General features: G+C 46.0%; 1 protein-coding gene across 2 annotated transcripts in view; it reads left to right on the top strand.

Annotated features, from left to right (window-relative positions):
• LOC143299658 (gelsolin-like protein 1) overlaps positions 1-17,526 on the top strand; it is a 50,337-nt gene that overhangs the window by 9,226 nt on the left and 23,585 nt on the right. Inside the window, exons 2-3 of one of the 2 annotated variants that reach the window (XM_076612976.1) lie at positions 16,732-16,815; positions 17,048-17,128. In XM_076612976.1, coding sequence (XP_076469091.1) covers positions 16,809-16,815; positions 17,048-17,128 — 88 coding nt within the window. In that variant the 5' untranslated portion in view covers positions 16,732-16,808. Of the gene's footprint in view, positions 1-16,731; positions 16,816-17,034; positions 17,129-17,526 lie in introns of those variants that run through there. The other variant, XM_076612975.1, reaches the window with a different exon arrangement.

Raw genomic sequence — 17,526 nt, 5'->3', positions numbered from 1 at the left:
CTCTTGGCCAAGGGGGTTTTAGGGCAGTCGGCGTTACTCTCTTGGCCAAGGGAGTTTTAGGGCAGTCGGCGTTACTCTCTTGGCCAAGGGGGGTTTAGGGCAGTCGGCGTTACTCTCTTGGCCAAGGGGGTTTTAGGGCAGTCGGCGTTACTCTCATGGCCAAGGGGGGTTTAGGGCAGTCGGCGTTACTCTCTTGGCCAAGGGGGTTTTAGGGCAGTCGGCGTTACTCTCTTGGCCAAGGGGGGTTTTAGGGCAGTCGGCGTTACTCTCTTGGCCAAGGGGGTTTTAGGGCAGTCGGCGTTACTCTCTTGGCCAAGGGGGTTTTAGGGCAGTCGGCGTTACTCTCTTGGCCTAGGGCAGTCGGCGTTACTCTCTTGGCCTAGGGCAGTCGGCGTTACTCTCTTGGCCAAGGGGGTTTTAGGGCAGTCGGCGCTGGGGGTGGTCCCCAAAGGCCAACTAGCCCCCAAGGCTGCAGCACAAATAGCCACCCGGTTTGAGAGTCATAGTCATTCACAACAGACTAAGCTGTAAATAAAATTCCCATTGCAATAGAGAACCCATTGATCATACAGCACTCACTTTGCTGTTGGCTCAACTGAAAGCTCTGGGCAATCTCTGATAAACGCCGAGCGAGGCGGGCAGATTTGTGTCTGTTCTGTCCTTGTCTTACTGTGCCCACACCCTTCAGCGCCTCTGCTCCACGCTGGCCACGAACAACAAAAGACAGGATAACGATTACTATCAAATAAAACGAAATGAAATGAATTTTTTTTTTATTATCAGTTTTGATTCCTTTATGTGTCACCGTAAACAAGAACACGTTTCACCAAACAATATCAGAACAATACCTTATCGATCCTGTTAAAAGCTACGGTGGAGCACGCAAGTAGTTTGTTTCAGTGCTTGTTGCGAGGCCCAACTCCCGAACCGGCTTTACAAAGTTGAAGACAAGACCTGTTTGTTTGTTTTAAACCATTGGGGTGCATGTAAATGCGAAGTTACATATTTCATGTACGAGCCGGCTTTACAAATTGAAGACAAGGCCTGTTTATTTCAAGAAATCCCGTTGGGCTATATGAGAATGCTAAGTTACATATTTCCTGTAACTAATACACAATTTGAAACACAGTTGGCAGTATGTTTACAATCAACTGCACTGGCCATTCCAACTGATCCGCAAAATGGCATTCACCTCCAGTTCTCAAAAGACTGTCTGGCCGTGAAAGAGGGGCAGTTAGTGCAGCCAGTGGTCAAGGGAATGGTATTCACCTCCAGTTCTCAAAAGACAGTCTGGCCGTGAAAGAGGGGCAGTTAGTGCAGCCAGTGGTCAAGGGACAGGTGTTTTAAGACTACCGGAACAGTGTGTTTGACAGCCACCGGAAAGCTGGTTTCGCTGAACAAATGCCTGAAAGTCGAAGAAACCTGGTTTCAGAGGTCGTTCTGTCTGACATTCTGTCTCTCTCCTGTGTGTGTGTGTGTGTGTGTGTGTGTGTGTGCGCGCGCGCGCGCGCGTACGCGTGAGTGCGTGCGTATGTGTGTGTGTGTTGCTCAATCAATCGGTACAAATCAATACGCATAAAGCAAGCAAGTTGATACATACGTTCTCTCCGTCAATCTGTCCGAATAATATCTCTTTCTCTTTATCTCTGTGTGTGTGTGTGTGTGTGTGCGCGCGCGCGCGTGCGTGTGCGTGTGAGCGCGCGTTTCTATTATACGTTATAATCAGTTGCTAAATCAATCGCGACAAATCAATACGCATAAAGCAAGCAAGTTGATACACACGTTCTCTGTCTGTCTGTCTCTCTGTTTGTATGTCTGTATGTCTCTCCCTCTCTTTCTCTGCATCTGTGTGTGTGCCAGTGTGTGTGTGTGTGTGTGTGTGTGTGTGTGTGTGTGTGTGTGTGCGCGCGCGCGCGTGCGTGCGTGTGTGTGTGTGCGCGTCATTAGAGTGTTTATGTGTGCGAGCGTGCGCGCGAGCACCAGACTAGAATCAATCGGTACAAATCAATACGCATAAAGCAAGCAAGTTGATACACACGTTCTCTCTGTCTGTCTGTCTGTATGCATCTCTCTCTCTCTCTCTTTATCTGTGTGTGTGTGTGTGTGTGTGTGTGTGTGTGTGTGTGTGTGTGTGTGCGCCGCGCGCGCGCGTTTCTATTATACGTTATCAGTTGCTCAATCAATCGCGATAAATCAACACGCATAAAGCAAACAAGTTGATACGCACGTTCTCTCTGTCTGTCTGTCCACCGAGGTGGCAGGTATGTAATCAAAGAAGCGAACGCGTGTTTGTGTGTTGATGGACTGGGGGGGGAGGGGTGGGGGGGGAAGGTCACTTTGAAACGAATGATGATGAGAACGAGAACCAGGAAGACGCGGCAGAAGCTGAGAACAATGACTGTGTTGAATCAGTGCTCGTTCTCAAGGTGTGAGGATATAGAATCCGAAGAGCCGTCACGACTCTTGACGCTGTGAGTTGGTGGGACAAAAGGGTTGTGTCACCTGAGAAGAACACCGAGAAACGAATTACCCTGGGTATATATATCTATATATATCGATACCCGGAAGGTTCTACTCTGGGTTTTTGAACAGAGGTGAGACACCAACGGCACCCTGCTTTTTTTTTTTGCTTTTTTTTTTTTTTTTTTTTTATAAATAATCTGTTTGCCTGCCTGCCTGTTAGCGCCGGTCCGTCTGTATACCTGTCATCTAGTCTGTATCTAATCTAGCTAATCGTATTAGTCTGGTCTGTTCTAGAAAACAATATAGAGAGAGAGTCTCGTCTTGTCTGTCGGTCTATCTATCTAGTCGTGTGTACTTTTTTTTTCTTTTTTCTTTTCTTTTTTTCTCAAGGCCTGACTAAGCGCGTTGGGTTACGCTGCTGGTCAGGCATCTGCTTGGCAGATGTGGTGTAGCGTATATGGATTTGTCCGAACGCAGTGACGCCTCCTTGAGCTACTGAAACTGAAACTGAAAACACACACACACATATATATATATATATATATATACATACATATATATATATATATATATATATATATATATATATATATATATATATATATGTATATATATATATAGAGAGAGAGAGAGAGAGAGAGACAGACAGACAGACAGACAGACAGAAGACGAAAAGCAATGGACTCGTATACCTACACTGTATACCTACTAGAAAAAAGACAGACGTGTGCGCTCACAAACTCTGTAAAAAACAAAAAAAAAAAAAACTCTGTGTGTGTGTGTGTGTGTGTGTGTGTGTGTGTGTGTGTGTCTGTGTGTGACTGGCATCTCAACATGCTACAGCAAGAGGCTGAGGAATGTGGCTGAGAGGAGAATCATATCATTTTAGGAGGACAGTGTAGCAATATGTTACGAATTTGTATAAGCCTTAAATATAGATCTGAAAAACATGATGTCAATACACTGAAGTGTGTGTGTGTGTGTGTGTGTTGTTGTTGTTTCTTAATGCTTGTTTCGTTTGATGCTGTTGAACTGAAGTTGTGATTCGGTGTGAGAATACTGTATTCCCAGCACCCCAAAAGGGGCAAAAGGACTAATAAAATTACTTGATTCTTTGGAAACCGGAATCAGGGATAGTCTATCAAAATGACGTAACTGAAGGCCAAGACAAGGCATGGTTCAGGCAGCGCGTGTAAACATGACGTCATTATGCCGCACAATGTAGCCACGAGTTGCATCAGATACGGTGAAAGTGCTGTCCATCCATATTATCGTCACCATCTCCTACAGGATCGATATCGTTGCCTGAGCGACCACTGATAGTCCGAGCAAGGCTGATTACCTTGGAAACCGCCATTCATTCATCGATCATCCGTCGGAAACCCCATCGTTACGTCAGAAACGGGTTTCTGTTTGAATGCTTTCCGTCTTTCCGATGGCTTGGAGCTGTGTGTGTGTCTTTGTCTCGCTGCATGACTGACAGTTGTTTTAAAACTGTTTTTCGGCGTGCTCTCTTTAAAAAAAAACAAAAAAAACAACAACAAAAAACAACCTTTTTCCTGGTACATTTTCCTTCCTGACCCAAGAGACGTCATGTCAACTGCTGCGGGAACTGGTGTGAAGTTGCAGTCAAAACCAAACGGAACAAGGAAAACAGTAGACTGATGACTATAGTTTTAGGCCTATTGTTTGTTGTCAGGCGTGGACAACGCCTGAACGAAGCACGGCGCACGTGCAGTGCCACGGAACCAGCGGAGGCTTTGGCATGCTATCAGTGCAGGCCAGGCTTTCGTGATGTGCCCTTCCCCCCAAGGAATATACCACATTTATGTTTTGTGTGTAACTGAGCGCATTGTTCAAACCATAGACACTAATAATTCCAAGGTCTGTGTTCAAAGGTCAAATGAAAAGACACCCCCACCACCACCACCCACCCACCCCCTCTGTTCCCCCGACATTCCTTCCTCCTCTCCCTCCACCCTAAAAAATATCAAATATAGGTTTATTCTGACACAGCTTTAGATGGTCTCTGTGACAACGTCCTTGATTGTCAGTATTGTAATATCTTGACTTACTCAGTTTTGTTTCTTCCTGAACGAAAATTCAGTAATCGTGCCACAGAAAACCGATTATACAGATGGTTTTTCGGTCGTTTCATGTTTCCATTCCGACTACGCATCAATAATAAGTGAGCTGATAAATTGCCCTGCACCCCCAGGGAAATAAAATGCTGTTTTGGCATTTCAGGATGTTCCCTGATCTAAATTGTATCCCCCAATCTCTCGCCCGAACCCTCTCCCTATCTCTCGTTCTTGTTTGTTTTGGAGGTTTGGAGCGTGTGTGTGAGCGGGGGTCCGGATGTGTACACAACGTTATGTTTTCAACTTGATTTTGTTTACCCTACAGACACGTGTGATGCACTTAGTTCTATGTGGAGGGGAGGGGTGGGTGTTCGGGTGGGTGAGAGACCGACAGACAGACAGACAAACCGGCGGACAGAGCACGCAATTTTTGTGTGGAATGGTTAATGCATCTCTCATGACTGGCCTGTGTGGAATTGTTAATGCATCTCTCATGACTGGCCTGTGTGGAATTGTCCATGCATCTCTCATGACTGGCCTGTGTGGAATTGTTAATGCATCTCTCATGACTGACCTGCGTGGAATTGTTAATGCATCTCTCATGACTGGCCTGCGTGGGTTCATTATTAACTGATCCGTATTTGAGTGCCGACCTCACGAGAAAAGATGAAGAAGAAACACACCACACACACTCTCCCCCAACCCAGGGACTTACGTAGAATGGGCATAACTCCGTGCACCCAACCCCCCCCCCCCCCCCCCCTCTCTCTCTCTCTCTCTCTCAGTTAACTTCAATCAATCAGTCTTAATCCTTGTGTTAAAAAAAAAAGTTTTGAGTTCTGAGTTCTGTCTCTCTCTGTGTCTCTGTCTCTGTCTCTCTCTCAAGGCTGGGTGGAAGAAAGCATATGTTTTGCTTATCTCATTATCCTGGTAAAATAAAATTTCGTCCCCCCTCTCTCTCTCTCTCTCTCTCAATCCTCGCTTGGCACTGGAACACACCGACCTGTGGGCCCAGTGCCCACGAACCAAACTGGAAAAAAAAAGTGAGGGGGGCGGGGGGTGGGGGGTGGGGGGGGCCTGAGCCGATCGACTGGACTTACATCAGTGTTGGTTTTTCCCTTGTGTGCAAACACACCTCTCCACCTCTCAGGTCATGCAGGGGAGGGGAGGGAGAGTGGAGAGAGGAACTGTTATGTCCACTGGAACTTGTACACTGGCTGAGGCCTGAGGTAGTGAAGGCAGTGGAGGTGCTGGGCTTAAGCGACACGTCCTGCAATCGACAGACGCAACAAGCAGCTGTGTTACTGAAAGGGACAGGAATGGATTGGGGCAGTGGGGGTGGGGGTTCTGTTGAGAGGATAGAACTGTCGAAACATGCACACACACACACACACACACATACACACACACACACGCAGACACGCACGCACATATAAACACACACACACATAAACACACACACACACACACTCACACACACACACACACAAACACGCACACACACACACCTGCACATACACAGGCGCCCATCAGACTGGTGGTTATTTTCAGGAAATGCCTTTTTTTTTTTGCAAATTAACCCTGATATATCACAAAGCGCTAGTGTTAGAAGAAAAAAAAACTGCTCTTGCTTTCACTCACTCGGACTGAGCATTCAACATGTAGAGATGGTGGAGACTGAGAAAGGGCGAGGGAGTCAGGTGGGAGGAAGTGTGTGAGGGGGGTGGTGAGGAGGGGGCGGGGAGGGGGGGGGGGTGGAGGCAGAAAGCTAGTAGTTTGTGGAGAGATAGAAATAGACGGACAGACAGTTGGAGAGACAGAGATAATGTAGAACAGCTATCATCAAATAAATTCATGTCGATTTGATTATCAGTGTAAATAGATGGCACTGCAGGGAGCTTCACTCCGATGAGGATACAAGCGAAATCGATGACCGTACTTTATAAGCCATGCGGCAAACACAAACCCACTGTGCGAAACGATGGAAAGACATAGAATTTAACTACATATGTGATTGGGGGGGAAAAAATGTATGTGTGTGTGCGCGCGCGCGTGCGTGTGTGTGTGTGTGTGTGTGTGTGTGTGTGTGTGTGTGTGTGTGTGTTCAAATAACCGCTAAGACAGGGAAGTAAAATTCAATTTGAGAGCACTCAGTACAAATACAATAACTGAACAGAGGACACTCTACCAACAGCTTCTAATGGTTTCGTAATTTGCTCTTTTTTTTTTCTTCTTTAAAAAAAAATCTTCTGTTTTGCTGGATAATAGCAGAGCTTCAATTTAGATGTTGATAACTTTTTATTTTGATTTTCTAAGCAGGTGTTGAGTGTCGCGTGCCTTGATGCCTCCTTAAAACCTTGATAACTTCTATGTCACACCCATATGGTGTGAAATGATATATTGCCGAAAAGATACACGCGCACGCATGCAAGCCACATGATGATGATGTGTGCACGTGCGCGTACAGACACACACACACACACACACACACACACACACACACACACACACACGGAAAACTTGTCGGACTGGAATGTAACGGTAACGGTAACAGATGCCTGACCAGTTTCCGACAAAACAGAATAAAACTAAACGATCTTCAAGGAACCAGAGGAGCTCAAGGAAGTAAGTGATAAGCCGGGGCCGAAACAGTTAACTGAGGGGGGCTTTTTCTCCGAAGACCTTGTATTGTCCAGCTCTCCCTCAGTTTCGTATCACTATTGTTTGAAAGTCACCGACACGTCACGACCCCGGATTAGTCGAACATGGCTGTATGCTGCATGTGTCAGCGGTGACGAGAATCGAGTTGACATTGCGGGGATTAGCGGCAACCTGAAGGGACAAAAGCTGTATCAGCAATGGGCCTACAAGCTTATGCTCTGGCCATGCCGACCCGGACATACCTTTCAGTACCGGCGGCAGCCTCGTGTCAGTGTCGGCAGGTTGTCAGTGGGGACTGTCGTCAGTTGCAGAGACTGACCCACACGGTGGTGGTGGTCTCCAGTCATTGCCGGGGTACCCTCCAAAACGGGGTATCAATGCCAACGTGGAGGGGGTAAAAACGGTCATACACGTAAAAGATCACTTGTGCATACGAATGATCGTGGGATTCGCAGCCCACGATTGCAAATAAAAAATTAAAAAAAGGGGGGGGGGGGTGCGGGGGGGGGGGACGGGGGTGCGGCGGGGGGGAGGGGGGGGGGGGGTAGGGGGGCGTTTCCCGCTCCTCGATGACACGATCCTTTTGCCGTCAGTAGATGGGAAGGACTGGGTGGGGGTGGGGGAAGGGGGGGGGGGTTTAGTAGACGGTGTTTCGCCGTGTATGTTGACTCACCACTGCATGAACACTGACCGGACACACCACAGTGACTCAGTCCCGAGTCAGCATCAGTGCAGGATCTCCTCCGGTAGGTGGCCTCGTTGCAACCTGCTAGATAGTTCCATGTGGACTGCTGGTGCTAGTACTTACTGGTGGACACCGAACTAATATGGCTGTAGCTGTGTAGTGTATCACGTGACTGATTGGTGTTACTTTATAAAAAATACAATTGATACCCAAGAATACTGTATTGTCTTAGAAATGATTGACACGAATGTGAGAAAAAGGCGACTGTAAAGTTAATTTTGATTTCATCCATTTGCGTAATTTTCGGGCTGCTTTCCTGAATTAAGGAGAGCGTGACAAAGCAGTGCACCGCTACCTCTGTTTTCTGACTGCAGTGGAGTGTTTGTTTAACTATCAATGTGGATTTTCTATGCAAATTTGGCAGGGATAACCTTTTCTTGTCGTGGATTCTTTTACGAGCGCGAAACACATGACGTAACACTGGAGCTCGGTTTATCGGCCTCACTCGAAAGATTAGCACCCAGCCCAACACTGATGATCGTGAAGTAGGAGCAAATACCTCAGTAAGTGCGGGAACAGAAGCCTAAAAGAATAATGCCATCACGAACTTCGAAAACAAATCCAAAATACAAATGACATGTCACGATCTGATTCGCAGTTATACAATTAAAAAAACAACAACAAAACAAGCAAACGAACACCAAAAACAAAACAAACAAAAACAAACAAAAAAACGACAGTCTTAACGACCTGTTGTACTGTCGTTATTAATGGTCCACAGCCCGCTCTTACTGTCACGTGGTAACGAAATCGTTGGAAGTTATTTTTAAATTATCTTCGCTCTTCCTCTGTGGCCGTCATCCTGTTGGTGTCATGTTTCCTTGTTTCTCTATGACTCAAAAGAGTTAATGGGAAAAAACTAACTCTATTTTCAGTCATCTCCCCTTCCTCTTTGCCTTTGCTTCCCACAACCATGGACACTAATATCTCACTTCTAGTGTCTATGCCCCAACCATGAGATATTAGTGTCTATGAGATATTAGTGTCTATGCCTCAACCCACAGAATGGAAGTTGGCGCCCCCCTGCAGCAGGGTTGACCTCAGTGGAAATGCATGAAAACATCTGAGACAAAATTAATCATCTTATCCATAGTGCAGGGATCGAATCTGTAATCTGCACAACCGAGTGAGTGCTCTACTCACTCGACCAACCTGGTAGCCGAGCACATGACATAATTATGTTTGAGGAAAACAGACACAAATCAGGGTGTTGGGTAAACCAGGAATGCGTGAACGCCCAGCTGAAGAGTGAACAATAAGTTTGAACAGATTCAGGATGTTTCAAGATGATAATAATAATAATAATAATAAAATTTTAAAAATCAGGCGGTCTTCTGCGTTCCTGTTTTTGACCAAATTTTGGTGCAGTAGATTTCAGCATTCCCTTTCACCACCTGTGCAAACCGGACAGCCAAACACGCTTACTTACATTCATGATTGTGGTTGGGAAATGCTTTCTTTTGCGTTCTGCTTTCCTCACTGTTTGTCGTCTGCTGATAGTTGTGGGGTTATATATGTGGCAGCTGTTCCCTGAACACTTCAATCAATGACAGGTCTCACGGGGAGGTGTGTTTCTTCATGGTTTGGTCTGTGTTTTTTTTGTGTTTTTTTTGTTGTTGTTTTTTTTTCCTTTGTGTTGCTGCCTGGAACACTCAGTCTGGGTCAATAGCACAAACGTTTAGCTTAATTATGATCATATTTTGAAGTGTCTAAAGACATTTCAGTCTCCATTGGATCTGTCTTTTTTACTGATGTTGGTCTCTCTCAGTCTCTCCCTGTCTGTCTCCATAGATTGGGTTTGTGTGGTTGACTCTGTGTGTGTGTGTGTGTGTGTGTGTGAGAGAGAGAGAGAGAGAGAGAGAGAGAGTGTGTGTGTGTGTGTGTTCATGTTTGTCTGTATGTGTGTCAGTGTGTGTGTGTGTGTGTGTGTGTGCCTGTAGTGTGTATAAGCGCGCGTGTGTGTGAGTATGGCGCCGCGCGCGGCCGTGCACGCGTGCGAACGCGCGTGCATTTGTGGGCCACCACTACGTTCTCCCCCCTATGCTGCCAGTGAACATTGGCAAACAAACCGCTGGAAACTGACAAATATGCTTTGAACTCTCCACTGACGGGGGAAAAAGATGAACAGCAAATGCCGACACAGACGAGTGGCTCCACAACCCAGCACATGCGGGTCTACATTATTGATGTCAGGACGGCTTGCACAGGGTGGATGGGCTTTATGGCCAGTGGGCAGACAGGCAGGCAGACACTATCGATTGGAAAAATGTAGGTCTGTCCCGGAAGGGCGGTGTTCTGGTCTCTACTGGAGGCTTGTGTTTTGGGAATGGTTCTGGTGGTCCGTCGGAACGTTATGTTTTTTTCAATGTGTTTTAACTGCTGCCAGATGCCCACGTCACCCATGTCTGCTCTTTTTTTTTTTTTTTTTTTCTTTTTTTTTTCTCGCGTTTCTGTCTCAGATGCACTTGAACACAATGCCGGTGCATTCATATAATGTCACGTGCGCGTGCATGATAGGAATAGAAAGGGAAAGATCGAGGGAGGTGAACAGAGGCACAGAGGTGGAGAAACAGACTAAAAGAGAGAAGGGGACAGTGACTGGCTGACACAGGCAGGGAGAGACAGACTGACATAGGGAGAGACAGACAGGCTGACATAGGGAGAGACAGACAGACAGGGAGAGACAGACAGACAGACAGGGAGAGACAGACAGACAGGCTGACACAGGGAGAGACAGACAGACAGGGAGAGACAGACAGACAGGGAGAGACAGACAGACAGGGAGAGACAGACAGGCTGACATAGGGAGAGACAGACAGGCTGACATAGGGAGAGACAGACAGGGGGAGACAGACAGACAGGGGGAGACAGACAGGCTGACACAGGGAGAGACAGACAGACAGGGAGAGACAGACAGACAGGGAGAGACAGACATGCTGACACAGGGAGAGACAGACAGACAGGGAGAGACAGACAGACAGGGAGAGACAGACAGACAGGGAGAGACGGAGAGACAGACATGCTGACACAGGGAGAGACAGACAGACAGGGAGAGACAGACAGACAGACAGGGAGAGACAGACAGACAGACAGGGAGAGACAGACAGGCTGACATAGGGAGAGACAGACAGACAGGGAGAGACAGACAGGCTGACATAGGGAGAGACAGACAGACAGGGAGAGACAGACAGACAGGGAGAGACAGACAGGCTGACATAGGGAGAGACAGACAGACAGGGAGACTGAGAGCGAGAGAGAGAGAGAGGACCGGACGGGCGGGGAGAGAAGTTTACAGTTTCAAGATTTCATTGATGAATACACGTACGAGAGACAGAGAGACCGAGGGGGTGGGGGGCGGGGGGTGGGAGTGGGGGGGGGCTGCCAGTGGGTGGGTGGGGGGGATTCGGGGGAGAGAAGAAGTTTACAGTTTCAAGAAGATTTCATCGATAAATACATGTACGTCACGGGTACTATACAACACACGGGCACGTGGCAATCAACATCGTAGGTACACATGCAAGACGGTGATGTGTGAGATCCACGGGAAGAAAAATGAAGTCCAACCACTGAGATAAGAGTGGCTTAGTGAGGATCAGTTAACTCAGAGGACGAACACACAGAGAAAACCTGAAAGTCTGGAGTTGTCAGGCTGAGAAATGATAAACGGCACTGCAGCTGGAGCCGAAAAAGACAGGGAAGGGCGCAATAGCCGAATGGTTAGAGCGTTTGACTGTCAATCTGAGGGTCCCGGGTTCGAATCACGGTGCCGGCGCCTGGTGGGTAAAGGGTGGAGATTTTTACGATCTCCCAGGTCAACATATGTGCAGACCTGCTAGTGCCTGAACCCCCTTCGTGTGTGTATGCAAGCAGAAGGTCAAATACGCACGTTAAAGACCCCTGTAATCCATGTCAGCGTTCGGTGGTTATGGAAACAAGAACATACCCAGCATGCACACCCCCGAAAACGGAGTATGGCTGCCTACGTGGCGGGGTACAAACGGTCATACACGTAAAAGCCCACTCGTGTGCATACGAGTGAACGCAGAAGAAGAAGTTGACACAGAAATATGTGGGGAGAGAGAGAAAGAGGGAGACAGACAGAGAGACAGATAGAGTGCAACACGCAACACGCACGCGCTCGTGCACATCTGCATCAGTAGCAAAATCCGGGATAATTTTGCCGTAAAACAACCGGACGACATCTGAGTTGTAAGTGTCTGGATTAACGTAACGACATTTGTTAATGTTCCACGATAAAAAACTGAAAATAAACCGTAGGAAGACGTGTGCAACAGCCGAGTGGTTACAGCGTTGGACCGTTTTCAATGTTAGGGTCCCGGGTTTGAATCCCCGGGTCACCGGACGGTGCTTGGTGGGGAAAGGGCGGAGATATTTCAATCCCGGCGATCTCCCAGGTCAACAGTGTGCAGACCTGTAAATGCCTGAACCCCCTTCGTGTGCAGATGCACACAGAAGATCAAATACGCACGTTAACTCACTCAGTACGGCCAGTCCTCTCTTCTCCTCTATACAGACTCCTCGGATGTCCAGTGGGTGTCTGAATGACCCAACCTTTAGCTTCCGTCGTCAGAATTATGGAATTCTTTGTCAACATTCACGTCTTCAGTATAAGAGCCTTTCGCTTGCAATATTTTGATTATGGTAATTGGGGTGAAACGCTGTTAACGTCGTCTCTTTCGCCGTTCGTATGGAGAGAGTTAAAGCTCACGTAACTGAATCCACGGCATGTCAGCGTTTGGTGGGTTATGGAAACAAGAACATACCCCGGGCATGCATTCCACCGAAAAAACTAAGTATGACTGCCTACATTGCGAGGGTAAAGATGCTGACACACGTAAAAAGCCCACTGTGTTTTCGAGTGAACGTGGGAGACTGGCGCAGCCCACGAATGAAGAAGAAAAAACGTTGTAGGACTTTTTTTTATGGTATCTGTGTATGTTCTATTATTAATACCATATAGCCCATAACACCCGGCATAAAACCCAACAACACTTTTTCTGGCCGCAAATAATGATCTATAATTCACACATAGCTCCAGGGTTCGCAGGAATTGACCGTGAACTATAAAGTGGTTTAAAAAAAAAAAATCGATCAGAAACATCAATATTCCAGCCTGGCCTCACAGAAAGCACACAAATTCTACAACCTTGTGAACAGATATATATTCGTTGCAAAATTGTGTGCATATTATGAAAATGATTGTACTTAACGCAGTTTTTGTCGGAGTTTCTTCATAAATTAAACATGAGCGAACCGACATCACATAGATTCATAGACATTCAAATGAACTCTCTCTCTCACACACACACACACACACACACACACACACACGCACTGCACGCACGCACTGGTACACACACACACACACACACACACACACACACACACACACACACACGCACGCACTGCACGCACGCACTGGCACACACACACACACACACACACACACACACACACACACGCGCACTGCACGCACGCACACACACACACACACACACACACACACACACACACACACACACACACACACTGGCAGACGGGCAAACAGTGACAGACTGAGAGAAATAGATGTGAACTGAGATTAACGACAGTCAGAAAAATTGTCGATTTTACTTCAATTGAGGAGAGAGAAAAACGAGAGAGAGAGAGAGGGTGGGGGGGGGGGGGGGGGGGGGGTGGAGAGACAGAGAAGAAAGACAGGGACAGACAGGGAGAGCAGTGTATAAACAGGAGGGGAGAAGATGGGGAAGACAGATAGGCCAGAGGAAACGAAAGGAAGCGGGAGCGACTGAACATCAACAGCCTGTGACCAGACAAACACAGTCATTTGCCTCCATTTTCTCCGCCAAGCAAAGACGGGGAGCTTTCAGTCAAATCGTTCTGCCCTGGTCACACACAGTACACTGACTGGTGATGGGGTGTGTATCACCTCAGGGAACTGAAGGGCTGCATGCTGTTTTATTCCTTCTTCCCTCCTCTCTTTTTTGACTCACTTGTGTAAACAAAGTGAGTCTATGTTTTAACCAGGTGTTCGGTTGTGTCTGTGTGTGTGTGAGTGTGTGTGTGTGTGTGTGTGTGTGTGTGTGTCCGTGGTAAACTTTAACATTGACATTTTCTCTGCAAATACTTTGTCAGTTGACACCAAATTTGGCATAAAAATAGGAAAAATTCAGTTCTTTCCAGTCATCTTGTTTAAAACAATATTGCACCTCTGGGATGGGCACAGGAAAATAACAAAAGAAACCTAATTATATGCAAACTGCATTGACTTTTATATTTCTATTTTTTGTATTCTCTAAACTTGGCACTTTGACCTCTTACTCTGACACAACAACAAGAGGAGTCATTATTATCATTTTTTGTTCAAACAGGAACGTCTTTTGCTAAGCATGGAATTTTCATTTATTTTGCAAACGTTTTGGTGCAGATAGTAAAAAAGGGAAATTACTCTGTAATTAATGCTAGGGGACTTAATTTATCACAAGTGAGTCTTGAAGGCCTTGCCTCTCTTGTTTTTTGTTGTTGTTTCTTCTGTCTGATCGTCCGGCTTTGCCATTCAGTTTCAGTTTCACTTTCTCAAGGAGGCGTCACTGCGTTCGGACAAATCCATACACGCTACACCGCATCTGTTGAGCAGATGCCTGACCAGCAGCATAACCCAACGCGCTTAGTCAGGCCTTGAGTGCATGCTTACATATTTGTGTACCTATGAAAGTGGATTTCATTTTACGTAATTTCGCCAGAGGACAACACTCTCGTTGCCATGGGTTCTTTTTCAGTGCGCCAAGTGCGTGCTGCACACGGGACCTCGGTTTATCGTCTCATCCGAAAGACTAGACGCTCAGTTTGATTTTCCAGTCAAACTTAGGAGAAAGGGCGAGAGCGGGATTCGAACCCACACCCTCACGGACTCTCTGTATTGGCAGCTGAGCGTCTTAACCATTCTGCCACCTTCCTCCTTGAAGGTTGCCATTCAGTTGGGAAATACTGGTCACACCTTGCCCATTCTTTTCTGTTCCTTTCCTGCACTGATGCTGCCATAAACTGCTCAATAGCTGGGTCAGTAGTGTATTTCAGTATATTTATTTTGGGAAGAAGAGTAATTAATTTCAGCCTGAGAATATCTCTTTGGAGTAGAGGAGTCAGTAAAAGACAGTAGCAGAACTTTTTTTTTTTTTTTTTTTTTACATGCATGTTGCGCCGTAAGTTTCAGTTTCAGTTTCAGTAGCTCAAGGAGGCGTCACTGCGTTCGGACAAATCCATATACGCTACACCACATCTGCCAAGCAGAGTGTCTGACCAGCAGCCGGCGTAACCCAACGCGCTTTGTCAGGCCTTGAGAAAAAATAAATAAAATAAATAAATAAAATTAATTAATTAATTAATTAATTAATCATTTTTTTAAAAATAAATAATAATAATAATAATAATGAAAATAAAATAAATAAATAGATAAATAAATAAAATAAATAAATAAAAAAGACAACAATGATGATAGATAAGCAAATAAATGTTTAAAAATAAAACTGATCAAATAAAAGAGACACACATTCACACGGTTGCCGTAAACCGTTTATCAGTCACTGCGGGCCCGAAGTGATATCAGAATTATTTTGAGTCAGTGGAAAACACTGCCGGCGGCAGATGACAACAGCCACGAAACTAGCTGATGACTGGACATGACTGATCACACACCGCGGGGCTGCTATATATAACTGTGTTGCACCAGTGCCATCTCCTCACACGCACAGACTTTTGGAAACCAAACGTTTCAAGACGCGGGGCGGTTTCCAAAACTGACCTCAAGACTCTGACTGTTGCCGGACCTTTTTTATTTTATTTTATTTTATTTTTTTAAAGAAATGTTCACAGGTCTGTTGTGTGAATTTATTGAACCAGCATGGTCTCAAATTCATCTCCAATGACCATAGCAAGTGAAAGGAAACCAAGCTTAAACTCTCTCTCTCTCTCTCTCTCTCTCTCTCTCTCTCACACACACACACACACACACACACACACACACACACACACATGCTGAGTGCGCATTTATGATTTAATCATTGTCATTTCGATTTTCCACAGTGACTATTATTTACTTCCTCTAAAATTCGACAGTATTAAAAAATAAATAAGATAAAAATAAAAACTTCATCTTATTGATCAAAACTGCTGCACATATAATCTCGATCATCACATGGAAAATGGCAGGGAAGGAAAAACCAAAGGAGCAGAGAGGGGGCCGGGGCGAGGAAGGGGAGTGTATCAGCTTGAAAGAGGAGTTGTGCGTGACGTGAAACAGAAATTACAGACCGATGTGGACAGAGCACTCAGCAAACACAGAAACTGACGCAGCTGGACTCCATTGGAAATAATCACTCTCTCCAATCGAACGGTTTTCGCATTTTTTGTTTGTTCAATATTACTAATTGCCCATTTGCAAACATTCTGTATCTGTCTGCCTGCTGTCAAACATACTCTCTGTCTGCCTCACTGTTGATTTGTGTTAGATCTCGATATCTCCCATTTTGCCTGTCTATACATCTCAATTTTGTATTTGTGTGTGTGCCAGTGCGCACGCGCGCGTACACGCGTGTGTGAGTGCGCATGCGTGCCAGTGCACGCATATGCACACTCACGGGCATGTGTGGGCAGCATCTCTACTTGACACAGAATTATAAGGTTTAAAATGTTTGAACCCATGACTGCACACCCTTTCATGAAGGGGATGATAAATAAACGTGAGCATCAATTTTGTTCCAGCTTCAACCAGACTCAACGAGAGTAAGCTGACATAGAGAAGTGATTATCTGCCCTTAGCATCAATCCAACACTGCAAAATGTCTGGTAAGTATGCATATGTATGCATATATATATATATATGTATATATATATATATGTGTGTGTGTGTGTGTGTAGAGAGAGAGAGAGGCAACATGTGCGTGTGTGTTGGGGGGTGGGGGTGAGGTGCTGTACAAACATAAGCTACATGCAAATACGTGCTACATGCAAATGTACTACTCAGTACACAAAATTGATTATGAAGACGAATCATTTTGAAGCCACATGTGTACCACAGGTCTGGTGAAGGCAAAGAAGTACGACTGGAAGGACTCCAACCTGGCTCTGTTTGGATCCGACACTGAGAAAGAGGTGAAAAGTGAGTCACCAGCTTTGTGTGGGCCTGTGCTTCCATGTATTTCAACGTGCTTGCGGGAATGTGTGTGTGTGTGAGAGAGAGAGAGATGACAGTGTGGTGATTGATGTGTCAGTGTGGTGACTGACATGACAGTGTGGTGATGTGGTGACTGACATATCAGTGTGGTGACTGATGTGGCAGTGTGGTGACTGATGTGGCAGTGTGGTGACTGACATGACAGTGTGATGATGTGGTGACTGAAAATGACAGTGTGGTGATGTGGTGACATTATGGTGTGATGATGTGGTGACTGACATGACAGTGTGGTGATGTGGTGACAGTGTGGTGACTGACATGGCGATGTGATGATTGATGTGTTGGTGTGGTGACTGACATGACAGTGTGGTGACTGACATGAC

The sequence above is a fragment of the Babylonia areolata genome, chromosome 25 (genome assembly GCF_041734735.1).
Source record: "Babylonia areolata isolate BAREFJ2019XMU chromosome 25, ASM4173473v1, whole genome shotgun sequence".
Taxonomy (NCBI): domain Eukaryota; kingdom Metazoa; phylum Mollusca; class Gastropoda; order Neogastropoda; family Buccinidae; genus Babylonia; species Babylonia areolata.
The sequence above is the reverse complement of the archived record's forward strand: the minus strand, read 5'-3'. Positions and strand labels throughout refer to the sequence as shown.